This window comes from Coturnix japonica, chromosome 1, assembly GCF_054131305.1.
Source record: "Coturnix japonica strain WE chromosome 1, WE-NBRP24, whole genome shotgun sequence".
Taxonomy (NCBI): Eukaryota; Metazoa; Chordata; class Aves; order Galliformes; family Phasianidae; genus Coturnix; species Coturnix japonica.
The window spans coordinates 57,837,324-57,863,768 of NC_140663.1; the positions used below are offsets into that span (position 1 = coordinate 57,837,324).

The 26,445-nt window shown below is 45.3% G+C and overlaps 2 protein-coding genes across 8 annotated transcripts; one reads left to right on the top strand and one right to left on the bottom strand.

The window, feature by feature from the left end:
• Positions 1–13: 13 nt before the first annotated feature.
• On the bottom strand, positions 14–6,383 carry RAB19 (RAB19, member RAS oncogene family). Of its 2 annotated transcripts, none has more exons than XM_015867011.3 (4): positions 6,250–6,383; positions 5,944–6,152; positions 5,335–5,518; positions 14–3,665 (listed from the first exon to the last, which is right to left on the bottom strand). In XM_015867011.3, exons 2-4 carry the CDS (start codon positions 6,136–6,138, stop codon positions 3,400–3,402), a joined length of 645 nt encoding a protein of 214 aa, XP_015722497.1. In that variant the 5' UTR covers positions 6,139–6,152; positions 6,250–6,383; the 3' UTR covers positions 14–3,399. The 2 variants fall into 2 exon arrangements, with proteins under 2 accessions (XP_015722497.1, XP_015722488.1); XM_015867002.3 differs by having other exon boundaries at positions 6,263–6,375.
• Positions 5,959–26,327, top strand: SLC37A3 (solute carrier family 37 member 3). Of its 6 annotated transcripts, none has more exons than XM_085521637.1 (15): positions 5,959–6,096; positions 7,731–7,891; positions 8,365–8,479; positions 9,998–10,090; positions 10,908–10,991; positions 12,146–12,291; positions 12,875–12,971; positions 13,964–14,048; positions 15,031–15,212; positions 17,417–17,558; positions 18,755–18,856; positions 20,216–20,263; positions 21,055–21,206; positions 22,904–22,969; positions 23,845–26,327. In XM_085521637.1, exons 2-15 carry the CDS (start codon positions 7,791–7,793, stop codon positions 23,935–23,937), a joined length of 1,506 nt encoding a protein of 501 aa, XP_085377763.1. In that variant the 5' UTR covers positions 5,959–6,096; positions 7,731–7,790; the 3' UTR covers positions 23,938–26,327. The 6 variants fall into 6 exon arrangements, with proteins under 6 accessions (XP_085377763.1, XP_015722440.2, XP_015722434.2 ...); XM_015866954.3 differs by lacking the exon at positions 5,959–6,096 and adding an exon at positions 6,390–6,513; XM_015866948.3 differs by lacking the exon at positions 5,959–6,096 and adding an exon at positions 6,393–6,528.
• The last annotated feature ends 118 nt before the right edge of the window (positions 26,328–26,445 follow it).

Consider the following 26,445-nt stretch of genomic DNA (forward strand, 5'->3'; position numbering starts at 1 on the left):
AGAACAAATAAACTCATGACAACAAAGTTCAACTTTTAATGTGCAAACAGGGAGAGCAAAACTGAAAAAGAAAACATAGTACATAGTAAGTAAGTTAAGTTCCAAAGATAGAGAAACTGAAGAGATTGAGAGGACAATAAGAGTAGAGTATTCATAGCAGTGTTGGGATGTTCTCCTTGGTCTGATTGCAATTGTAAAAGCAAAGGGCGCTTCTGAACAGCTTAACTGCTGCTTCAGTTCATCTGGGCCTCTGCTTCTTTACAATCCTTTTAAGTGCTGCTCTTTCCTGATAGCAACAACGCGTACTGTAATCCAGCAACTGCTGCTTCAGTTCATCTGGGCCTCTGCTTCTTTACAATCCTTTTAAGTGCTGCTCTTTCCTGATAGCAACAACGCGTACTGTAATCTTGCTGCTGGGAGGCCTGGTTCATTTAAGGAAATGCATAGTAACTCTTTCCTGTTATGGGAGGCACAACATGAATTTCTGTTTGGAGCATGGCTTGAGGTACAGAGTGTCTCCTGTTTGGAATGGGACTTGTCTATATGGCATTATTCATGCAGCAGCAGCTTAAAGGGAGGTAATCCACACAGATCTTGGGACTGAGATAGAATATGGGACTGTGCTGTAAAATGCCAACAGAGGAGCTACAAAGGCAACTTAAATCAGCTGTAGAATTGGAGGCATTATTTAACTCTGTGTACACATGCAATTGAGGTAAGCCTTGTGTCCGGTGAGCAAATCCAGCCAGATTTGGCAGTGATAACTGATAAGCAGTAACATTTAGGGATACAGCTGTTATCAAGGCAATCCAAGTTGTGAGTATGTTCAATTTTTGCCTCAGCTTCATTAGCAGCCCTTCTCCATAAATGAGAGCTGGGGAGGAGTAGCTGTGGTTAGAACACTTGCCTGCTGGGGAAAGAGGTAGCTTTGGTTCTGTCCCAGAGCACTGGCATACATCTGCTTCCTGAAAGGAGGCTCCAGGACAGAGCTCTGTACCACACATGGGCCTGGGATGTGCCTTCTTGGTTTCCTTTTCAACTATTCTGTACTGACTAGGTAAGAACCTCAGCTTTTGCTACGAAGAGCCTGTTCCTTATGTACATAGAGAAGTGTGACCACATAAGTAGTGCCCTGTGCCTTCCACATCATTGGGTTGTGATCATGCTTACTTTTAAGCCAGTCAGCTTTTAAGAGGTTTCAGTGCACACTCCATTTCAGAATCCTTTCAGTTCTTTGCCCTACCACGTGGGGAGGTGCCGCCTGCTTCACGTGCCATGGGTGTGGGTATGTTTCTTGGTTAAATTCCGTGGGCAGCAGCTGCTGGCTTCCATTAGCTGTGATAAAGGCACTGGCAAAAGTGACACGTCTGATGGTTGCTATTGTGCGCTCCAGAACAACAGGATAAAGCTTGTTAACAGAGCTGGTAGTTTTCTTCATATCGGCTCCTACCTTATGAATAAGTCTATTAATCTGCACCCTGAAAATCTCAGCAACTGCTGCAGCTCACTCTAAGCTCTTCCTGTGAATGAAGAGTGACCCTGTGGGAGCCATTCACTATAACTGCTTAGAGGGTTCTGAAAGGCAGCAGGCAGAAGCAACCAAAGGAAAGCACGGACTCCTGTTTGAGTTGCACAAAGGTGAATGGCAGGGAAAGTATTTAAGACCAGATTCTTGAGGGGGGGTAGGGAAAGATAGGGAGATCATTACACCCATCAAATGAAAGGGAACAGAGCAGAACAAAGCACAACAGCTCAACTGCAAGCCTGAGCTGGGCAGCTTTCTGCTCTGTTTATGGGCGGCTGAATTAACCACTGTTCTTAGTGTGCAGTAGGAAAGAGCCTGGCCAGAGCAATCAATAATAATAAACAGATGTTCAAGGCTAAATCAGCAATTTTACTCTATTTTTTTGTGCTTTTCAGACAAGTTTTTCCAGAAGGATTTGCTACATCTTCTCCCCTGCTTTTCAGGAACTTGTGAAACATCACAGGTAAAAAGCCATCTTGTCAAGTGGCAGCTCGCCAACCTTCCCAGGGTTTCTTTCCATATAACCCAGACTGTATTTTATCGTTACAGAGCATCATTTCTAGTTGATAGCTTAAACGTTAACAGCTTAAGTGACACTCTTCAGTACACATGGACTGTGTACATCTGAAGGCTTCTCCTGTATATTATTGCTTTCCCCTCCTCCCTTCCCCCTCTTTTCCTCCACTGTTTATATCTACTGAAAACATTAACAAAACCCTCCACCTGCTCTCAGTTCCTGTGCATAGAATTGAGTCTTCCAGTAGCACTGCTTGCACTTAGTAGGGACAAGACAAAAATCTTTCCACTGCTTACCAAGATATTCGATTAAGTCTCCCAGGCAACAGTGTCCATACTTGTATGCTCAGCACCCATCCCTTAACTGCTCTAAGGTGAGCTTGCATTGCTAATCCATATTCCTTGTTGCTATTTTACACAGACTTGAATCCCTTCTTTTTCAAGCCTTTGAAAAGAAATCTACGGGCACACTCCACCATTGCACTTTCAAACAAGCTATCAGTCGGCTTTTGATAAAGATCAGTATATCAGAAGCAAGACAGGCTTAAGAAAACAAAGTAGCCCTTTCACCCCAGCATTAATAGAGGCTACTGTAGCCTTGGAAGCTTCAGTGCTCCTAATAACTCTGTGTAACGAGACAGCTCACTACTAGTTACAGCTCCTATAATTCAAGAACAAAATGAAAGACAGTGGTTCTCACTCCCAGGAGAGGGCTGGGACCCTAACGTACCATATCCTGCCTGCTTTGAAGGACTGAGAATGACTCCAGCTTTGTCTAGCGAGGAAAGCAATACAGCTGTGAAATTGCACCCTCTTACAAATGCTGGCCTTTAATAGCTGGGCATGGGTGGCTCCGTGCCTGACATCAGGCCCTTCCTTAAATGAAAGCTAAGGCAGCAGTGGGTTAGTGCTGTCCAAGTACAACAGGCATTTTAAAGCTGCTGGCTGGAAAGCTTGCACTACAACAGACGGCACATCTCAGAAGAATCAAATCAATGCAGCTCCTAGTGCAAATTTATCTCCTGACATAGCCAGGAAAACGTCTCAAACATATAGTTAAAGGCAATCGCTTTTTTTCCCTTTACAGTTCTCTTTGGTTAAGGCAAAGGCTGGCAGCTTCCTGAGCTCTCTCAGCTTACAAGTTCCCGTTAAGGTATCAGTTGCCACGTTCCAAGCAACCTGTGCTGCCAACAGCAACAGTGATCGCTGAAGATACTTTACACACCAAACTGCAAGGTGGAAATATGAGAGATGGCTCGAGGCCACGTAGCAAACTTCCATCATCTGAATTAAACTGAGATCAAACATAGCCTCAGAAAAATGAGGACTTCCAACTTTTTTGTTCCCACAGAGAGCATTCAACAAAGGCACTGCGTCTTCTCTGCACTTGGACTGGCAATCACCGGCCTGGAATCAAGGTAGACGCTGTTTGGAGGACTCTCTCCATGAAGCTGCAAGGTATTTCGGGCTATCAGCTCCTTAGCCATCAACACAAACACCTCTTCAATGTTCTGAGCTTCTTTGGCTGATGTCTCCAGTACAGCGAGAAGCCCATACTTCTCAGCCAGAGTGCAGGCATCTTCAAACAGGACTTGTCGCTTATCCACCATGTCTGACTTGTTCCCTTAAAAAGAAGGCAAACAGATAATGCATCGCACATAAAGGGAACAAAAATGTGAGAGACTGAATTATTGGGTTATTTCAGTTCTGTTAAATAACAGAATCACCAAGGTTGGAAAAGACATAAAAGATCATCCAGTCCAACCATTCACCTAACGTGGATGAAAACCACAACTAATCAAATGAGTTAAGAAAAGAAGACCCACAAAAACCAGTGGTTATCTAGTTATTTGCTCTAGGTAGCAGTGCCAGAGGATTCTTTGAAAGCACCCAGATGAAAATCCTACTCAGAACAACATAATCATAATCTGATAGAAACTATAAACACACAAGGGTATTTTCCATGAGGTGTTTTAAGTAGTTGCCACACTTGTTGGATTATCATCAGCCCTGGTACATGCAGTGCCTGCCTTAAGTCTACCTTCTTAGCTCCAAGACAACCTTTCACCACACGCAGATCTTGACACCGCAGTGTGTATAACCCAGCTGCCCTTCCCTTCTTAAGTCACTTCTCACTTTTCCCAAAGGGAACAAACAACATCAGCAAAGCACAAGCCCCCAGAGCTGCCTTGCTTGATTGTTACTAAATTCAGAACTTAAGAGAAAAAACAAACAAAAAGGACCCCACCACACACACTAACAGCTCCTGTTATTTGCAATCATTATGACTTAGAAAAACCCTACTGAGGTTTGTGGGTTGTTGTGGGTTTTTTTTTCCCCCCTGCCTCTTTCTTTCTTCCTTCCTTCCTCCCAACTCACAAGCAGGTCAGAATTTGTTGTTTGTTTCCTCAGAGAAAGAACAGGAAGAACCACAGCACCAGAAGCACGTCGTTTGCTAGAGGCACCAGCAGCAGCTTCAATCTCACGCCTGTTGTGCTCCAGGGCTCAGTGCTGCCTATCCTTAAAAGCCAGTCTGAGCTGCTGTGGCTGCGTGCATTGCTCTCAGCTCTGTGCTGCGGTGGAAAGTAGATAAAGGCTTGATCGCTTGAGCATGTCAGGGCTCTCATTTGCAGCTTCTTTCTTGGGGGAGGGAAAGAGCAATAATAACCTGAAACCCAAAGGGAAAGAATCATCCTGCTTCCTCTTATCTCCAAACCTCAGCAATTTCTACTCATTCCTTTCCTCGAGAGGCAAAGCTTCTTGAACGCTAGCGGAATAAAGGAGGAAGAGAAATGCAAGCAGACTGCTTAATGCTTTGCAGAAGCCTGTGTAACCGTCTTACCCAGTCAGAGTCATGTTACAGAGCAATGGACAAGCGTTACCACACGAACAGGGAGGAAAAATGAGAAGGAGGAGTTGTGTTGCTCTGTGCATCCCTCTTCATTTTGAGTTATCAAACCGCTGCATTCCTCCACATCAGGAGCACAGGGTCAGGCTTACAGCCATTATAACACCCATAGGGTTGTATTTGCTTGCTATGCTACCACCAAGATCCACACATTATTTCAACAGGAAATGAAAACGTGAAGAGATTTCACTGTCTGCAGTGGGCCCCGTCCTACCAGGTCAGGCTGTGGCTTTCTTTTTAATTATTTGAGATGTGTATTTTCATTATTTTAATTAAAACCACGTTCCCCTTTTAATTAAGAGGTTCACGGGTGCTCTAAGCAACAGTGGGGAGGATTTTGCACATATATTAGAAAAGCTATAAAACATAATATTTAGATTCCTACCAATTAACATCATGACCAAGTTTGCAGCACCATACTTTTCAACCTCATGAATCCAGTGAGGAATAGACTCAAATGTGGACCTCCTAGTGAGGTCGTAGGCAAGGATGGCTCCATGGGCACTCCTGTAATAGGACTGGGTTATTGTCCGGAAGCGCTCCTGACCAGCTGTGTCCCACACTTGGATCTGCAAGAGAAAGGAATCAAGTTGTGAAGGCCAGTAGATCCAGGCTGGATGTGGCAGTCTGCTCCAGTGTTTGGTGACCCTGTCCATAGCAGAGGGGCTGAAACTAGATGATCTTTGAGGTCCCAAACACCCACAGCTACATCAGGGTACTCAGAGCCTGACTTTGGGTATCAGCAGGGATGGGGCATCTGCCGCCTCTTAGGGCAACCTGTGCCAGTGCTCCACTATGCTTATGGTAAAACACTTTCTCCTGATGTCTAGTTTAAACTTCTCCTTATCCCACCACAGCAGACCCCGCTATAGAGTCTGTCCCGTTCCTTCTCACATCCCCCCTTCAGACCCCGGGATGCCGCTCTCGATGCGGTAATGGAGGCAGGGCCGCAGTCCCGCCCCGAGGCGCCTCCCAGCCCGCTCCCATCACCCACCTTGACCTTCTTGCCGTCGATATCCACGGAGCGCACGGTGAAGTCCACCCCGATGGTGTTCTGCTGCTTCTCGTAGAACTGCCCCGTCTTGAAGCGGTGCACCACGCACGTCTTCCCCACGTTGGAGTCCCCGATCAGGATGATCTTAAAGAGGTAATCGAACGCATCGTCCGCGCTGGAGCTGGAGAACGGCATCCCGCAGCCCGGTCCTGCAGTGCCGGCAAAGCACGGGGTGAGGGGCTGTACCCCGAACAAGGGCTGCCCGCACCTCCAGCAGCAGCACGACCCGAACCAGAGCCGCCCCACCTGCACGGCTCACCTGCCGCCCAGGTAGCGCCGCTTTGTACCCCGCCCCGCCGCACCGGGTCGACGGGAAACGTAGTCCCGGCCCTTCCTTCTCCTCTCCCTCCGCCCCTCGCCGGGGCGGTGCCGCTTCCTTCCCCTCCCCTCCCCTCCCTTCCACGCCGGCTGCGAGGCGGGGCCGCCGGGCGGACTCCCGGCCTACAAGTCCCGCCGTGCCCGTGGGCCGACACCGCCGTTCCGGGTCGCCGCTTCCTGAGCGCCGCGGAGGTTCGGCACAGTGCGGTACGGGGGGATGCGGGGCCGGGAGCTGATGGGCGGGGATGGATGGATGGATGGATTTACGATGCACCTGGGGAGGTTCGGGTCGGGTGTTACGGAACGTTTCCTCTCGGCAGGAGCGGTGCTGTGCTGGCACAGGCTGCACAGGGAGGTGGTGCAGTCACCGTCCCTAGAGGTGTTCCGGAGCCGTGTGGATGTGGCACTGAGGGATGTGGGCATGGTGGGCATTCATCGGTGCTTGCTGAGCATCAAAGGGTGGGTGTGAGCACAGAGAGGCTGTGTGTGGTGCATTACAGCAGTGATATGGAGGACAAGATGCATTCCAGATTGCCTGTGTACGGAGTGAAGAGTGTCTCCATTGGTGATGACAACCAGGGAATGGTGTACAGAGCTGAATATTGGTGTCAGCGCATTGGAAATGACAGCGACAGTGTTGGAATAGTGCAGAGTTTGCAGTGTGGGTCCCACGAATGCTCACAAAGGAACAGAAAGAGCAGCACGTGCAACTTCATCAGGACCTGTTGAACCAGTATGAGGCTGAAGGTGATGCTGTCCTGGATCACACCATCAACTCTGACCACTACATCGTGATGCTGACTGAGCTGAAGGCTCCAACTTCTGGAGTCAGGCCCAAGAAGAAGACAACCTTCCTCCTGCAGCACAGCAGCCATACCAATCTGAAGACTGTGGAGCACAATGTCAGTCTTGGCTGGACTGTCCTACCACAGCAATTGTATTGTCCTGGTTTGGTGCCTTTTGGCTCCCATCTGCTCAGGCCAGGGAAAGGTGTGAAGGCACTTGTTCATCGATGGTGAAACTGCACGGTCAATAGCGGTGACTGTGTTGAAAAATAGTGTTGCTGAGAATTTGCTCTATCAAATAGCATTTGACATGGGAAGAGCTGCAGTTGGTAGATCCTGGAGGACTCCTCAGTGATGGGAACTGAGGAGTGCAAGAAACACATGGGTTGGAGAAGAAATACATGGGTTGGACCAAGGGGTGCTTGGGGAATGGGAATGAAAAAATGCGAGTTGTCGAGGGCTGTACAGCTGATGAGATGGATAGAAACGTGAACTGAAGAGAGAAGGAATAGCAGAGCCATTCCTGCTGAATTCTGGCTGTTTGGTGACCAGCACTGTATTTAGACTTGTGTTTTAATTCGTATGCTTTCTTCTTTTCTCCCTTCTCACCTTCTTCTCTTTAAGCAAGCAGACAAAATGACCTAAGCATCGAGGAACCTTTGCTGCCTGGGCGGGAGCAGGGCCATGGCTGTGCCTGGAAGCTCACGGAGGCAGCCTGCAAACAGAGGCCTGGTGTCCCATTGCACTCATCATCATGTTGTGGTGTTCCTGCTGACCTTCTTCAGGTAGGCTGTGCCCGTCTACAGAGCGGTGTTTGTTTCACTGAACGTGGAGAGGTACAGAGCTTGTCTAAAGAAGGAGAGCAGTAGGGATGTACTCTTAGTTTTGGCTCTGAGCCTTGAAAGCAAACACAAAAGTCAATAGAAACAGCTGGTCTGAGAGTCCTGCAGTAGCTAAGTGAAGCTTGCGGTGCCCTTGGGGAATGCAGCCACCAACAGAGCCCTCACCAAAGGTGAGACTGACTGCCAGGAACACAGCCCATGGCAGAAGGGTTGTCCTGGGTGGGTGCACAAGACAGATTCTCCCTCTCTGAAGTCAGTGTCTGCCCATGTTTTCGGAGCTCCTGTTGCTAGCAACCATCTCCAAAATGTCAGTTCTCTGTTCTTTGGAGCATATGTCTGACTTTTAAGTCTTGCCCTTTCCCATATGACCAGCAGAGAAGATTTGGCCAACCTGTGCTTGTGTTTTTTTCTGGCAGTTATTCCTTGCTCCACGCTTCCAGAAAGACGTTCAGTAATGTCAAAGTCAGCATTTCAAACCAGTGGACTCCGTCCTGCCTGAACAGCACAACTTTTGAGCTCCGGCCAAATGAGGTAACCAGCAAGTGCTAAGAAAGATGAGTAGATTCCAGTAAGCTTAGGTTGAGGTGCTGAAGAGGCTCTTTTATGTCTTGCTATCAGGGCTGCTTCTCTGAATGTGTGTGGAAACTTCAGGTTAATGAATGTAGTTTTCTGGATTACCAGCTGGTGTTGAACACTTTCCTAGTGGTTTCCAGAGAGAAATTAGTAAGGAAGTTGGTGTTCTGATTGAGACTGGGACACCCCCCTGCTCATAGAGCCAACAGAACAGAGGAGGTGAGGGAGGGGGAAGGAGGGATCCTGCTTTGAAGTGCCAGAGGCAATAAAGGAGAGCAGTGAATGGGGTTACAGTCCTTTAACATCCTGGCTCTGGCTTTCTGGTGCTGGTAACGATACCGTGATTTTATTAGATTTGCACTTTTCAGTCTTTATGGATTTGTAAGTCGTCTGGGGGTTTTATAATAAGTTCAAACCTAGTGACAAGAGATTTGATTCTCTTACCTTTCTAAGACACTTAATAGCTTGTGGAACTCCAGGAATCTGATAAAAGTTGACATCTACTGCTGTAAGTAGGTGCTGGTGGCTTCAAGTGGCAGCGAATGTTTTTCAAGGGCCTTATTAGTTTCCTTTGACATGTGAGACTTAAGCAGAAGCTGTGTTGATTGGCCATATCGAAGTTAAGTCTCTTAAACTAAGCAGTTGTATAATTGGTGCTGTCTGCGTAGGATGTTCCTTTGGGGAGGCAGAATCAAACTAAACCTGACAGTAGTTGAGTTAGATACATTTGTAGGCCAGGTTTGGATTGTTTTCTTGTTTTTCTAATGGGGATAAAGTGTGGGGGAAGCATTGTCCTAATACACTTTGTTCATTCTTCAAGTCATCCTCAATGCTTTTTTCCACTGATGTCTCTAATGCGAGTTTGTGGACAATGGGACCTTTTCCTTTGTTTGATCATACTGAATATAGGTTAACACAAAAAATGGAAGAATTAGAGACTGAAGTTCACTGTGCATAGTTTCTATCCAGTCTGCTTCTTCCCTGCGTTCCTTTTGTGTTCTCACTTTTCTGTTTGTCGTCTGTCATGCCTTGTTACAGTTGCTGCCACAAAGGCTTTAAGGGAATTATTCATTTACTGAAGACAGGAAGATAGCTACAAGAGAGGCACTGCACATAAACAGAATATGCCTTTATTGTATTATTCATTAAGATAGTCTTCAGTGTTTGCATGTACGAAGCTGTCTAACAGTTGTGTGCTTGTTAGAAGCAGAGTTTGTTTTCCAGTCATTTGTCTTGATCCAGGGGGAAGTTGCATTTCTCACTTGGCTTGTTGTTTAGATGTGAAACAAAATGGCAGTGGGCATTTTCTGCAATGAATGACGTGAGAATTGTTCTTTATTTGTTGATTAAAGTGTTGGAAGAATAGGAGGTTGCTGGGGCCAGATGCTCTTCTGCTTTGGCGTTGGGGTTTGCATTGAGAAGAGTGTAATGAACTGTGCTTCTCCCTGGTTACCTGTTACACTTTTCTCCCTGTAGCTATGGAACAGCAACCATTTATTTCCAAGTGCAGAAGAAGCAACTCTCTTCTTGGGAACGTTGGACACTATTTTTTTGTTTTCCTATGCTGTGGTGAGTAAAACTAACCCAGTGCTGCTCAGCTGTAGTTGAATCTGATGCAGATCTGATGCGCCCATGTTTGGAGCAGATGGACAGGGCCTTCTTGGACTTACTTAGCACTAATGCAGTTAAAAAGCTTGGTTTGGGAGCGTTTCTTTTCCTTTGGTTGTGTTTGTTCCATTTGTGTCCCATGTGAACGTGGGTGTTGACAAGTGCAAGTAAAGTACTGTCACTTCAACGTTTCTTACACACCTTTCATGAGAGAGTGGGGAGGGGGGGAGTTTGAGCTCTCCAAAAACTGCTGAAATTTTTAAACATAAGGAATTGAATGGACAACTTAGGAAAAGCAGCTCTCTTAAATACCTGGAAGGTGATTGCAGCGAGAGCTGGGTTGGTCTCTTCTCACTGGTGACAGGTGACAGGATGAGGGGAAATGGCCTCAAGTTGCACCAGGGTAAGTTCAGGTTGGATGTCAGGAAGCACTTCTTTACAGAAGGGGTTGTTAAGCACTGCAATGGGCTCCCCAGGGAGGTGGTTGAGTCACCATCCCTGGATGTGTTTAAGAGCCGTTTGGATGTGGTGCTCAGGGACATGATTTAGAGGAGGGTTGTTAGTTAGGGTACTATGGTTTGGTTGCTGTTGGACTTGGTGATCTTTAAGGTCTTTTCCAACCTGAGTGATTCTATGATTTTTGGCAGCAGAAGAAGTGGTTAGAACCAACCCATAAGCTGATATAGAAACATTTGGATCTGCTTGCCCCTTCTACTTCACCTTAATTCTTGCAGGTACTCATTTTGTGGACTTATTCATTGTTGTGTTTTGTTCTCAGGGTCTCTTTGTGAGTGGCATTGTTGGTGACCGTCTGAATTTACGCTGGGTTTTGTCTTTTGGCATGTGTTCATCTGCTCTGGTGGTAAGTTAAAACATACTGGTGTGATTTAGAAATACCTCCGTTAGGGGATCTGGACAGGGATCTATTTTTGGAGAAGAGACTGTTTCTATGTGAACCTTGTCTTGAGCTGTAGCTGTACCTCAGTGGTCTCAGTGCACGTATGGGATGACTCAACTCTTCCTGTAATATCTATTTATGGATACTGTGTCAGAAGGAAATTCCTGTGTTTGAGACACTGCCTAGAGACTTGATGAATAGCTTTTGTACAACATCAGTGTATTTGGACTTTCTGGGACCGCCTGATGTTACATACATCATCATTACATTACATTCATCTCTGTGAACATGTATGTTGGCATCAAGTTTTTTTGCCTGCAGATGCAATTCTTGCTACCTTCTTTAAAGGGCATGCTAAGAGTACAAAGCATTCATCTGCTTATTTTGCAATTGGCAACAGGGCATACATCAGAAATGCACAACTGCATAAAACAAAAGCATTCTTCAAGTTCAAGCCACTGCAGATGAGCATCCATCAGTTTTATCTCATTGTGGTTTTCTAGCCACTGAAGCAATGTAAACCGGGTAGAGTTGTTTTGACCCATCAGCTGTGAAGCCTGCTGTGGTCCGCTGCATTCTTCAGGCACGTGATCACAGGCAGGCGCGTATCCAGCGCACTGTGTTTATTCTGGCTAGTTTGGATTAGGGCTTGTAGTAATTTGGAACCTGGCTGTAATATTTATGTTAATTTTTGCAAAGATAAAGAGCTACTGGAGGCTTTGTGTTTGCGTGGAGACCTGTGGTTTCAGATGTCAGTACAGCAACAAATCAAGAGGCCGCTGTGTTTTTAGCATTGTTACCGAAAGCATTTGTCTCTTCCTTTGGCTACGAGTGGGTCATTTACAAAAATAAGTCTTTTGGAGTGGAAGTGCTGAAAAGATGTTTTTCTCTCCCAGGCTGTTTGGGCTCCAGAGTTGGTGCTGTGGTGGCTCAGCAGAGGGTGCTGTTAGCTCTGAGCCATTGCTCAAACAATATCACGCCAGCCTCCGGCCTGGGCTCTGCCAGGAACCTTCTTCTTGTAATGCCTTTACTTCTCACTCTCAGCTTCCAAGAGTAGCCTCGTGGCTTCTTTTCTGTTTTATTATTATCTTTTACTAATTCTACTTATTCTTCCCTAGGTATTCTTCTTCGGCACCCTCACAGAATGGTTGCATTTCTACAACAAGTGGTTCTACTGCTGTCTCTGGGTTGTGAACGGCTTGCTGCAGTCCACTGGTTGGCCCTGTGTGGTTGCTGTCATGGGCAATTGGTTTGGAAAAGCTGGGTAAGCTGAGATTTCTGCAGTGACTCACTTTTTTGACCTGTTGAATAGCTGGCTGAGCTGGAAGTCTCAAACCAGAAAGGCACAACTCTCTTTTGCCAGCATTTCAGTTAGAACTGAAGTTGTGTGGGATGCCTTACTTTCTTCTGTTATCTCTTCCGGAGCCATGGAACAGTTTGGTATGAACACATTTGTATGTGCTCAAGACACAAAGTCAAACTTGAAAAGGTTTGTAGTGCAAAGTGGTGGAGTTCAGTTTGTCTTGCCACTGGATTAACTATTTCTGACCACTTGTCACTAAAGAGCTCAAGTGGAAAGTGACTTGTCTGAGTGCTGAGTCTGTCTGTGGGGGATGCTATTGATGAGCTGCAGCCATAGCTTGTAAGCCAGTTTATCTCTGCTGTAATACAAGAGGACAGAACATTTCTTGCTTATTCATTTGGTGTCCCCAAGTTGCTCTGTGTTTTCTTTGCTGTAAGAGACCTTTGATTCTCTTTGGGGCAGGCAAGAAAATGTTGTAACTTTATTGCTCCTAATATCACCTCTCCCTACGTCCTCCCCTCCAAATTCTCTTTCATTTCTGCAGGAGAGGTTTTGTATTTGGCCTCTGGAGTGCCTGTGCATCTGTGGGAAATATCCTTGGGGCGTTCCTTGCCTCCTGTGTTCTCAAGTATGGCTATGAGGTAGGTATTGCTGTCTGGCTTCTAGCTAGGCCTGCATGTCTGATTGGGTTAATAGGAATGTTTTTCTTCTTATCTGAACATCCAGTTTCATCTTCTGTAATTCTATGGTAGGAAGCAGGAGGCAGAACAGAATGTTATTCCTTTCCTAACCCTTCAGATTTGGGAGGAATGAACTTGAGACTTCTTGGCAACGTGGGTTGCCTTAATGCTTTAGTGTATTCTCTTCTGATCTGAGTGGCTTAAAATGCACTTCGAATCACGTCCATCGCAGGTTCTCACTAAAGTGAGTTCATTACTGCTGAGTAGTGGTGTAGTTTGACAGGTGCAGAGATACAGCTTCTTGTTGGGAATAGGCCAGGTGTGCTTTATATTGCTTGTTGTATGCCAGGCAGGCGACTGAACGCAGGGAACCGAGGCATGTTGGAGCACATGACGTGCACAGACAGACAAACAGGACTGAGAAGAGAAACCTTATTGGGCACCAAATAGTAGCCTTTCAAGGATGAGATGAGAAATCAGGATCAGATTCTTTTCTGGGTTGCGGGGTAAGAGAGTAAGAAACAGTGGCTATAAAGTGAATCAGGGAAGGTGTCAGCTGGAATTTGGAAAAACATTTCACCGTGAAATCAGTTAAGCACTGGAGGAGGGTCCCAGAGCCTGTGGAGTCTGCTTTTGGAGGGTTGACCTGATTGAACAGACCAGCTTGCTCAGGGGAGTCAGAATTTGGTGTTTGCAACTGCTTTAAGCAGTGCCTACCAGTGTAGCTGGATCTGTGATTGTACTGAGTGAGCTCCTTCCTCCATCACCTGGATAGAACCAAGTCTGTTCAGGCGATGCATAGGTCACTTGTTTCCAAGTTTCATGGATGTAGTCTGAGTTGTAGCTGTATTTACTTTCTGACAGGGTCAGGATGTAGAGACATCCTCATTGATCAAAGAAGCCCATGTGGCTGAAAACCTTCTTAAAATAGTATCTTTTTAATTTATCTTCAGTATGCCTTCTTGGTGACTGCCTCAGTCCAGTTTGCTGGAGGAGTAATTGTCTTCTGTGGGCTCCTGACTTCACCAAAGGAAGTGGGTAAGTAGTAGAGGGCTGTAGTATTTCGGTTCTTCCCTGGGAAGCAGATTTGCAGCTTTCAATGTAGTACTAAAAGTGCTGCTTGTACTGACAGCACTAATCCTCAGCATTCTTACCAAATGCTGTTGTACTTGAGTATAGAAAATGCTCTTACCAAAATCACACCAAATGTCATCATGCATCATCTGTATGGAGTCTGGATATTAAAAAAACAAAACAAAACAAAGCAGCCCACTTCCAATCCTTCCAGTTAGGAATTCTGAGTTTACCTGGAAAACCAGTAGTTTTTTAAGAAACTGTTAATGGGGAGGAAGAGAAAGTGCTTTCAGCATGCAGGCTTCCAGCAGCCAGTTGAACAGCTCTCAGACAGGATATAGTCCTTCTCCAAGAAGCTGGTAGGCAAGCTGAAGTATGACAGGAAAACAAAAGACTTTGCAAGCTTTGACGGGGACATGAAGGAGGTTTCCCAGCTGTCTGCAAAGGATATAAAGTTGGTAGCACTGAAAGAGCCTGCATAAAAGTGTTCAGCAGCCCTGAAAGCTCAGTGCAGTTCTAAGCCTTTCGTTCCAGAGGAGGCATTAACAGGCAGCAGCAGTCAGAATAGGTGGTGGTATACACAGCCCCCATGCTCAGTGCAAGTGGTAACCAAGAGCCAGGTATGAGGATCCCAACCACCAATTAAGGGGGAAATACACTAATTTGGTGTACCTTCAAACTAATGGCCAGACACTCAGAGCAAAGGCAACACCAGGCTCAGACAGAATGCTTTCAAGAGCACTAGAAGAAAAAGGGTAGAACCTGTTGACATTACAGAACAGCATCTGGGTGTGTTTCTAAGCCGAAGGAGGATGGAGGTGTGGGAGAGCAAGGGAACTTCTCAAAGGAAGAACTGCTTAAAAGAAGAGAGTGTAGCTTTAGACTGGGGAGGGGGTGAACAGTCTGTGGTCCATTGTTCCTGTTGCATATCCGTTGTATAACTTAGGCCTTCCTGAGCTTGGAGCAGATGAAGAAGGCAGTGTTGAGGAAGATGCCAACAGACCATTGATGGGCGATGATGATGCAGATGATGATGAAGGCAATTACTCTATTCAAGCGGCTGATACTGACAGCCAGCCACAAGCCATCGGCTTTTTCCAGGCTTGTTGTCTTCCAGGTGTAGTACTGGTGAGAACACGGATTCCTGAATGGGATCTGACTTCTTATTTTCTAAATACAAATGTGACTTTTTGTGTTGTCTGCACTTGTTAGTGTGATTGTTAATATATTGACTGTGTGTTTCAATTGCTGACTTATCCTGTTAAAACCTTCGGGCTAGGGTAGTTATCTCTGTGTGCGTGTGCTGTAATACTGTCCTGATATGGGGTTGCATGTTGCTCTTCCCATTGGACTCCTGCTTCGTTTAGTGTATGTGGTGAGCCAACTAGGGCTATGGAGATCCTGTCCATTTTGCTGGTGAGTTTAGAAAGGAGGCAGTGAGAAAAGCTACCTTTCTTGCTGAGGTAACTGGCCTACCCTGAGAAGTTGAGTTCTTACTGCCAGCAGAGCATTACATTGAACTCTGAGATGCTGATATTTGGGTGTGCTTTTTTTAGTTGCTTTAGAACAGAAGATTGGCCTGAAAAAGCCTTAGTCAGTGTGATGGTGATGTAATGAGCCAAAGTAGGTGTTCTTAAAAAGATAACTGGAAACAAGGCATGGTGATGCAATTTCCCCATGTCCTCATCCTGTCCCCTGCATGAGAACTTGTGCTCCTGCATCAGCAGTGGTGCCCAATTCATGAATTTGATCCAGTTGAAAAAATTAAGTGGCCATTAAAAATAATATTAGTTTTCTGTGCAGGTGGACTCTGTACCCTCTGAATATTAGAGTCGGTACACGGAAGTAGGTAGAGTTGCTGACTCAGTAATAAGTGTGAACCATTTGGATTTGATCATGCAGTAGAACTACTGAAAGGGTGATATTGTCAGGTACCTTTAAGGAGCTAAGCAGTTGGCTGTTGTGATTAAAGCAATGCAAGATCTAGAAGGAGTGAGTGGATGAGAGCATGTTCTGTGTGTTAACCCAGCAACGCAAACAGCTCTGAGTCTGAGTTCTGTCTTATGCCAGAGTTCCACGTCAGATCAGTGAGTAAGAAACCAAACACTGAGAGAACCTCCAGAGATCTGTTAAAGTCATACAAAGATTGTATTTATTTTTCTGTAGTTCCTTTCTTCTCCGACTGAGTCATATGGTTGGAAGAGTTTCAGCATAGACAGTTTTGCTTTGGCCCTCCAGAAATTCAGTGTCAAATTAGTCAGTCTATTTGACAGTTTCTAAGCACGTTGTGATAAATACCTCTGTACAGAGTGATTCTTCATGGTCAGAATCAGAACTCTAACATCTCTGTGTCATACACGTGTGGTGAAAGCTAGTTTGTGTCCTGTAAAAGAGCAGAGCTGGTAATAATGATGTACTAAGAGAATTTCGGAAGAGCTGATTTTTGTGTCAGAATGATCTTTATTTTTAACATTCAAGCACATATGTTCTCATAAGCTGTCATCCGAGCAGGTAGTTTTTACTACCTTCATCCTCATTTACCTCTTCAGACATGGATCCCTTAAACTGCTGTGTCAGTGTCTATCATATCAGGAGGCATTACAGAAATAGTGTGCCTCATCCTGCTGCATGATGGGCCAGCGATCCCAGAGGAAGATCCTTTGCCTCATAGGAAAGATCCACAAAAGGAGATTTCCTGTTGGCTAAGGAGGAGTTGAGCTCAGCAGCCAAAAGCAAAAGCTTATCTCAGCTGCTGCGTGTGGAGGCTTAGCTTTGGCCAAACCTTTCCTGGAATAAACCTGTCTTGGAATACTTTGGGTATTATAACCTGGTGGTTATGAATGAAACTTTCTCTGTCCTGGTGCTGTAGGCAGGTGAGCCTTCTGAAGAACAGAAAGTAGCACAGAGGAACTACTTCACATTATTTTGCTCAGCATGTTGTGCAGATGACTAAATTTCAAGCTTGTTTCATGTCATGTGGTTAACTCCCTTCTCCTTAGAAGGTGAATTTAATATTAATTTTCCCTTTTTTTTTCTCTTCTTCTTTTTTTCTTTTTAAGCCTTGTGTCAGTTCCTCTCAAGATTGCACTGGAAGCATTTTAACCCATTGCATTTAGTGAAAAGAAAATAACCTTCTTAGACAGTGATTTTTGTGTTCCTGGGTTCCCTTTGATGTTCAGCATTAAGCTTTCATGATGCTGTCTTCTTATATGAAATGCAGAAGCACTTCTCCCTGAAAGCTTCTGCTATGTACAGAGCTGTATGGGAAGAAGCAGAAATGCTTTCTGCTTTTCTCAAGTGCTAACTGCTTTCTGGCCTGCTCTTTGTTCCAGTATTCTTTGGCCTATGCCTGCCTGAAGCTGGTGAATTACTCATTCTTCTTCTGGCTGCCCTTCTACCTCAGCAACAACTTTGGATGGAAGGAAGCAGAAGCTGACCAGCTTTCCATCTGGTATGATGTGGGAGGAATCATAGGTGAGTGAGCAAGGGAGTGGTGACATCTTCTGCATCTGCCCTGCTAGCATTTGAAAGACAGCAAATGCAGCTCTCAGCAGTCACATTCACTGCAATCTAGTTGAATATATAAATAGGCTTCTTATATATGTATGTGCTTGTCCATTTTCTAAAATGCAGAGCATATTAGTCCCCCAGATAGTCCACAAATGGTTTAGAGGATTCTATCATATTCTTGGACACTACTCCCAGCAGGTCTTTTTCTTCACTTGCTAGGACTTGCCAGGCACAAAAAACAGCATCCCAACTGCTCACTGCTTCATTTCTGACAGGAACCCTCAAGGGAGAGGTGAGGTCTGGGCTGTGAAGTGCTGTACTGTACCTTCTGTCCTGTATTTATAAGAACAGACTCAACACAAAGCTCAATAGAGCAGGCACAGCTCTGTTATCTTCAGTGAAATAAAATGGAATGGTATTTTTCCTGCTGACTGCAACATCTGCCTCTAGTCCTCCAGAATAAAGAACCACCATCTTTGTGATTGGGCTCCTACACTCCTGCGTTCAATTTCTTGCTTTATTACCTAGTCCAGTTTGCTTTCCCAGAGTATACATCCTTGTTTGGATCATTTCAGTGTCAGTTTTTCTGCCTCTGTGGCCTTCTCTAAATTAGGCTTTCTCAAACACCGTAGTTCTTAGCAGCGTAGCAGTTCCTATGGAGGCAGTGGTGATGCATAGGGTGATTTGTGTCAGCTGTCAGCATTCGTTGCAATTAGCTGCATCTACCCTAAGTAGGTGAGACAGCGGGGAATGTGAGCCCCCCTGTGTGCTTAATACCTTCCCTGTGAAAAAGAACTGCGCTTTCAGTTAAGGGAACCAGCCACAACATTAAGCTCGCTCACGTTCAGAGCTGTGTTTGTTGCTATAGGGGAAGGAAGAGGAAAGCAGGAACACTGGCTATAGTTGTGTGCCTGAGGGGGAAGAAAAGAAGTAACAAATTCTTGAGAAAGCAGCATGAGTAGTTTTCCCTGCTCTTTTTGGGCCACTTAGGTGTACTGTTATCTCTGTGTCTGAGGTGTAAGGGCAGGAGATGCTGCTTTCCAGATAGTAGAGAAAATGCACCTTAATCAGAAGGCAAGAGACCACTTCACTCAGTGAAACAACTTGGTTTTGTTCAGGTGTTAGCATCCTAAGCCTGATGATGACTTCTATTTTTGCAGGTGGAACTATCCAGGGCTTGATTTCTGACGTGCTACAAAAGAGAGCTCCGGTGCTAGCAATTAGCCTGCTCTTTGCTGTAGGCTCTCTCTTTGGATACAGCCGTGAGTATGGTTTGTTTGCATAGTGATCAGACATTCAATTGGTGCTTCTTAGAGAAAGACATAGTACGCCCTGTTCTTGTTATGGTCTTGAAGCTGCTCCTGAAGCAGAGTGGTGCCTTTTGGTGTATTATACTTCATGTGTGGTACTGCACAGGAAGAAATCCATTATCTGATTAATGAGATAGAATTTTCTGAGTGGTTGGATTTCCGTGTGCTGACAAGTTGTGGTACTAATCCCTCTCTAGTGTCAGTGAGATTTCTGGCGTTGTCACTATATCAAAACCACAAGTGGCAGAGCAGGAAATGTAAGGCATGTCTCTGTAGTAAGAGGAAAGAGAATCTGTGGGAGATCTGTGCTGATGAATTTACGTGTATATACTACAAAGAGGCAGAAGCTCTTAGGCTTTACCACTTAGTTTTCTGAAAGTGCTAAAAATCAAAGAGTTCCTGCCTCCTTTATAGTAGATCCATCTCTTGCTGGCTGGCTATTAGAAAAACTCTGTCAGGAAAATTGATATAGGCAGATCTCATTTCAGTGAAACATCTGTGAAGCTCTTCTAAGAGCATCGGGTTTGTACCTTGAGATGTATTCTTCAGTGGTTCCAGAGTGCTTTGACTCACTTTTATGTCATTTCATTCCTTTGTATTTCCCTCTAAAATGAAGTGGCATTGCAGGCCAGCTTTTATAGAGCACTTTGAGGTCTGTGGATGAAGGTGACTGCCAAAGCTGGACATGACCTGTAAAGTGTACCTTTTCGGAGCCATTCTGGCTTGCTCAAATGGTCTCAAATTAAAGTTAGTGATGTATGACCATTAGATAGCAAAGACTGCTTTTGGTGGAGTTTTGTCAGAACTTTTGCTACCTCACTGCTGAGGTAGTGAGCTGGAAGCAAATACAGTATTATTGCTGAAGAAGTTTGAAGCTCGTACTAGATAGCAGAGCAGCCAAAAGTCCAGGTGCTCAACTCAGAAGGTACAGTTGAGCGAGATATGCAGAAGTCTCAGACTTGCAACACAAAGTTATTGCAGTGGTAATTACGTTTCTATCAGCCAAACTGATGGAAGTATGTGTCACAAGTAAGAGTGATAATGGACTGAGAAGATATCAGCTGGGCTGCAACTTGTTTTATATATGGTAACTTTATCATACGGGGGCCCAAAGTTGTGGTAGTGAGTAAGGAGTTCAGATAATGCCAGAAACTGAGGTTCTGGGGAAAAGAATGTCTGAGAAGTGCCAAGGAATTGTGAAGGAAAAGCAGCTGCATGTACCCAATAGTGCTGTTCCTATAAAGGCATAAATAAATGATGTTCTCAAGTTCATTTGTTTTACTTAAGACTTACCCTTTCTTTCCCCTTCAGGTTCTCCTAATAGCAAACCTATCAATGCTGTGATCATGGCAATTACAGGTATTGTCTAAAATGCCACTGTTAGGCCAGTAGACATGTTTGTACGTTTATAATGTGTGTGTATATATACACTGCGGAAAAATCAAGCTTAGGTAGCGATAATGCGTTTGTGTGTGCTGTCATCTCTACTAGCTTTGCAGGAAGAATAAAATATGAGGCCCAAATTATGTTACTTTTGAGATTTACCTGTAGAATAATAGAGGGAAGTACGGAATATATACTATATGGAAGAACGGATTGGAACTGCAGGGGTCTGCCTTAGATCAGTATGATGGAAGTACCAAAATATCTGGCAGTGAACTGCAGTTGAGCTTTGTGGGTGTTTGCCAGGACCCTGAATGCCCTGTGTTCTCTGAAGGGTCACGAGCTTTTTGTGCACCAGATGTATGATGCTGTGTTATGGAATTAAGATCAGCCTGCATGAATGGAGTCTTTCTTTTCAAACACTCCTACTCAGAACTTGCTGTCCCACAGAGATTTTTCTTCTTCCATCTCTCCACCAACCCTGGGATAATGAGGCTGTAGCATGGGGGACATACCTGTGCTGTGTGTGCTTCACGTTGAGGGTTTGCATATACACACTGTTAAACAGCAGCTCCTTCAATTTGTTGCATCTCAACTCCTCACAGTGTGCCACATCTGCTTACTTAGCTTGTGCTGTTGAATGAGGATGTGCATGCTGACAATGTGTGTGCGTGCTGTAGGTATGTGAGCTGTGTTTAGAAGATGTCCTGTTGAGAATCTGTCCCCTTGCTTCATTTGCACCAAGGCTGTTTTCTCGGCTGTTTCAGGATTTTTCATTGGCGGCCCTTCTAACATGATCAGTTCTGCAATTTCTGCTGACCTGGGGCGCCAGGATTTGGTGAGAGGCAGCAGCGAGGCTCTGGCAACTGTCACAGGGATTGTGGATGGAACGGGCAGCATTGGTGCTGCTGTGGGCCAGGTGAGGCTACGAAGGAAAACAAGTACTGAGAATGAGGCGGAGGGTCTGTTGTGGTTACACATGCCTCACTCCTCTGTTGCATGGAGGGTGAGGGTATGTGTGTATCCGTGGTATTTGTTTATCAAACAACCATGAGAGTATGCCCTGTGATCCAGTGGCTGAAGTTTAACTAAAAACCAGGCTAAGTATTTCTAGCCTTATCGCTATAGCAATTTCATAAACCCAATGAGTCTGAGACTCAGTTCATACCCTGAACTGGAAAAAGCAAGAAAAGGTCAGCTCCACAAAGAGGGAGAGTCAAACATTTTGAAGCTTGTTTGGCATTTTTGCTCGAAGGTAATAGCAAAATCTTTGCTTACAGAAAACTTCACCTACAGGACTGAGGAAAATAGGAACGCCCATTACGAATGTTACAATGTTTACAAAGCAATTTCAGCTTTGCTCTTATTTGTGGTTCCCCGTTTTATTTGCGGATGTCTCTTACACCCTGTAAATCTGGCACCACTTACTTTGATAGTCCTTACAGTCTGCTGCCAGGGGCCTGAAGAGCAGACTGCTGCAGAAGAGGAAGCAGACAGAGTGCCCACTGGGGGCATTTTTACTTCTCAAATACAAGCGATAACTTTGTGGGAGAATACAGTGGTGCTTTGGGATGGGAGGACTCAGCAGGAGGATTGGAGCCAATTCTATTCTAGGCATCCTGTAGTGCTGGTGAAATACCGATGGTTTGGGCAAGGCGTGCAAGTTTCTTTTCTCTGAGGGGATTTGGGTTTGTACTTGTCACTTATTGCCTGATGAATACAATCGTTCTGTCTCATAGGAGAGATGCCACTTAGCTCCATTAAGCATGGAAAATTACAAGTGCCTGGTGGACGTATTAAAGTGCACTGCTGTGCTCAGTCTTCTTCCTACATTGTCTTCAGTGCTTCTGTCTTCCCCCACACATACCATTGGAACTTACATCGTTGTAAAAGTTGGGCCTTTAGTTCTGAAAAATTCCACCTGCCTCCCATTCTAACGAGGCATTTATTTCAGCAGAGACAAGCATGATGTCATTCTGGGGGTGTGTGAGTAACAGCAAGTGCACAATGAATGTGCTGGAAACTCACATCCTGCTTTGTGCTAATATGTGCTGAAGAAGGGAAGCGTTTGTGCAGCAATTGAGTATAAACATGCTAATAGGGAATACAGTTTCTTTTACGCACTGTAATGTCCTATAGAAGAAGGATGCAGTTCAGAACAGACTGTAGTCTCAAGTGTCTCGCCTGTGATGAAGGGTTAAGTAGTTAGTAGTTGCACAGCTCTTAAAGAATGTGTCCTGTCTAATTTATAAGCCATTCTAGAGCTTTTAGCTCTTCTAAGAGTACTTACATCCACTTATGTCCTGGTGTTCTGCGCAAAAAACTCTGTATTCAGCGAAGTCAATTTGTCACCCTTGAAGCTGTAGTTCAGTTCAGTCTCTGTGCTGCCGTGAGTTACTGTAAAGCTTCAGGATGATGTCTCTGCTTTGCTGAGATGGGGTTTTACACTGAAAGGCTGCTGTCCTGAGTCATCTATCTTGACAGGAAAAGATCAGCTGGAAGGCTTTGTGATCAGCTCTTTATGGCGTGTTAACAGCCCACAAATTCTGAAAGAGTGATGTCTGAATGTCATGCTTATCTTCCCAATTTGAATCATTTTCTCCTCTTCTGTTTCAGTATCTGGTGTCTTTGATTCAAGAGAACCTGGGATGGATGTGGGTTTTCTATTTCTTCATTCTAATGGTGAGAAACACCCCCTTTTTAAATCCTTTTGTCCAGTTCAGTTTGCAATGGCAAGTTTTTATGAGAACTGAAACATGGTGACCTAGACCTGCAGTCTACTTCTGTAGGAGCTGCAGGCTCTGATGCAGTTATCAGAGTGGTCTGTGGTGTGCCTTTGCCTCAGGGTGTGTAAATCAGCCAGGTTCATTCTGGGTCCTTTAAAGTCACATTGCTCAACAGGAATGAGGGTTTTGGCAGATGTACAGAAATACTTAACCTCAAAATACCTGTGTGCGTTTCCCAAAGTTCATTCTGCCTGACTGTTTCACAAGGCGGGACGTTTTCCTCATTCATCTCTGTGCTATGTAATTCCTAATGTTTTCTGCTTGTTTGTCAGCCCTTGAAGGTTAGTGAGATAAGTGATGAGGGTCTTGAAACTAAAATTAAAATGCCTTGTCCTGATACAGTGCTGGGAGAGGGGATGGTTCAAACCCCGATCTCCTCAGCATTGCCACAGTGTTGAACACCATTTCACCTGTTCTTCCCTACTGGAAGTGGCAGGGATTGTTAGTGGGCATCTCTGCATCATGCAGAGCTATGGAAAGGCAGCAGGAAACAGGCTATCTCAGGTCTAGATGAATTTGATTGGTAGCTAACAGAGAAGACCAAGAGGAAGGCTATGGAGGGAGATGAAGGGCTCAGCTTCTTCCTGGAAGGAAAATCATGATAGCTGAAGTTGTAGCAACCTGCTTGCAAACTCAGGCACTTTGACTGCTGCACATCTTGCTGCAGTGACTTCTAGCCCAAATCCTTCAGTGGAGCCCTTGTGCACTCTGTGGATGGCTGTAGCTTTTGTTGCTCTGTGCTCATTGTCCTGGTTGTGCTTCTTTCCACAGACGAGTTCAACCATCCTTTTCATTTCACCATTAATAGTGAGGGAGATCAGACTGCTTCTGCACGAGCGGCACCTGCGGATGCTGGCTGAGTGATTCCTGCTTTCCTCCAGAAGGACTGTTGTCTGGACCTGACAGCTGGGACACTAATCAGATCCCTGGGAGACTTGTTGGTTACACCTTCCAGGTTTGGACTAGTTCAGAATGGCTCTGCGAGCTGCGCTTTGCCTGCCTTTGCGAGCTCAGTATCGCAATACCAAATTCCTGTCCTGAGACCATCTGCATCATGGAGCTGCTGCTCAGAGCTGGGCAATCCCCAGGGCTGGTGGGTTGTTCCAGCCGACCAGGCTTCTCCATGCCAGCAGTCACATTGGGGTCTGCTGTTGGGTGCTCTCACTGCTATTCCCTTACTTATTTATTTCTAGATGTCCTGACTACAGGTCAGGTGTTTATAACTGACATTAGAGAGGCTGTCTCGCAATGACTTTAGATGCTGCATTGTGCTGATGGAAGCATACAGTGCGTTTCATGGGTTTCTCAATTTACAATCACTGTAGCGTTTAGAAAGGGCAAAAATATTTGGCATTTGTGCTGTCCACTTGTTTCAAAAATCCTGTTGCTAAATCTCTGCACAGATGGACCTGTGCTGGCCCTGCCTGATAACTGTCTCATATTCCAGCAGATTTGCATGGAGAGGTTAACTCCATATTTTATTTTATTTTATTTTAGCATTTTTTATTAATAATTATTATCACTACTAATCTCTGGGAAATGAGATTTTGTTTTTTAAATATTTAAGCAGACAAATAGCGTGCAATATTTAGGTGATATTTTACAGTGATCAGTACAGAGAAAAAAAAGCCTTAACAGATCCTTTGCCTCTAAAGGAACTCTGGAATGGCTTTGGGGATCAGCAGTGGGGCACAAATACGTTCACTACCAGGTTGTGTTTTGTACTTTGATCAATACTGACCAAAATGGGATTGTCTGGTGCTCCTCTGAAGGAAGCGAACGTTGCTGATTGCGTCCTCATGGGGCAACTGCTTTCAACTCCAGCAAGGGATAAATAGGATGAATTTAAGGGACCTGGCTGCTCTCAGACAAGGGCTTCCAGACAGGGACTGAAGCATCCTTGTGGAGCAGTACCAAGAAGCAAATGCTGCTGTCTCCCCTGTGCTCCCCTCTGCGTGGCTGCGTATGGGGAGCTTATACTCCAGTTGTACGTTGGAGTGTAGATGCAAGTGAGCTCTAAAATCACGTGGCTGCACTTAGGATGGGAGTATTTGAGCATTTTGCAGTACTGCAGCCAGCAGGATGGCTGACCGACACCTCTGACATCTGATGGTGACATTCATGGGATCACTGAATAAGTTCTCAACAAAGTGTCTTCTGCTTTTGCCTTGGGATGTTTGTGTGATAGATACGTGTTAACCAGCAGAACTTCGGTCAAACACTCGACCTGACTGTATGGTGATGCCTGGTGGGGGCCAGGGGCAGGAAAATCCTTAAAACTGAGAATCGGGAACTGTTTTTAATGGGGGAAAATTGCCTTTTTAACATGTACAGTGATTTGTTTGGTTGTTTTCTTTTTAATTTATGAATGTCAGTTTTTAGTCACGTGATGATTGTAACGAGCAGAATGTGATTAGTGCCTTATGGTTTTACTGTATGGAACGGTTGCTTGGTGATCGCTGCTCTTGCAGCAGTGGCTCCAGGCACAGCTTTCCTAATGTGGAAGCTCGGCTACTTCATTTTTATATCTCTTTTTAAAGTCTTTTTCTTTCCTGGTGGAGGTGATTGTTGCCTTCTTTGCTAATCCTCAAAAGGTGTCGGTGCTTGGGAAAATGATAGCATTAATCTGACGGGGGACCTGTAATCCCGTTCTTGTCTATTCTCATTCCCATTCCAATTTTGCCTGTATAATTAGAGCAGGGGACCGAGAATCTATCATCAGGCTCTCACAATTATGCCCTGGGGTTGCTGTTCACGTCCCAAGCTACTCATTAGCTCCTGTACAAATAGAATCAAAACTCCCTGAAACTGAGTTCCAAAATTGATGGTGGCACCATTTGCCCCAGCCGTGCTGTCTGAGACGCTTGGTTTCAAATTCCAGCCTGGATGGGCTCTGTGACCGCTGCCCGGGAGCAAAATAAGCTGCGATGAAAGGTGGGGTGGGAAGGGGATGTCGCTGGGGGCGGGGGGTGGCAGCCCCTGGAACAAATGGTTTCCTGTAAACAGCTCTGTCCCCTCTTGAGAAGTGTCAGAAGTGCTGTGAGCAGGGACAGGCTGCCCCGCAGCTCGTGTGTACGTGCAGCGCTGCTCTGAGGCCCTGACCTTAGCAAGGCCTTCCTGTGTCTTCAGCATTTTGGTTGTAATTGTCATCCTGCCTTTGTGTTCTATGTACTTCAAGGTGCTCAGAAGGAGAAAAGTTTTTAATTTGACAGCGCCCAAACCGATCTCTCACCAATAAACTTGCTTTGACTTGAGCTGGGCTGAGCCATGTGTGTACAAGTCAGGTGTTCTTCCCTTGTAAAGAACTTTGCCATGTGGCAGCCAGCCCCGCTGTGCCTTCCCTTCCATGGCTTGTTTCTTTACACACAAATC

Bases quoted from the DNA above. Each gene is read 5' to 3' on its own strand.
- RAB19 (XM_015867011.3), bottom strand. From the start codon at position 6,138: ATGCCGTTCTCCAGCTCCAGCGCGGACGATGCGTTCGATTACCTCTTT. The intron at 5,519-5,943 runs GTGGGTGATGGG...TTTCTCTTGCAG, and splicing joins TCGACGGCAAGAAGGTCAAG to ATCCAAGTGTGGGACACAGC. The intron at 3,666-5,334 runs GTAGGAATCTAA...CTTCTTTTTAAG, and splicing joins CTTGGTCATGATGTTAATTG to GGAACAAGTCAGACATGGTG.
- SLC37A3 (XM_085521637.1), top strand. From the start codon at position 7,791: ATGGCTGTGCCTGGAAGCTCACGGAGGCAGCCTGCAAACAGAGGCCTG. The intron at 7,892-8,364 runs GTAGGCTGTGCC...TTTTTCTGGCAG, and splicing joins TTCCTGCTGACCTTCTTCAG to TTATTCCTTGCTCCACGCTT. The intron at 22,970-23,844 runs GTGAGAAACACC...TTCTTTCCACAG, and splicing joins TCTATTTCTTCATTCTAATG to ACGAGTTCAACCATCCTTTT.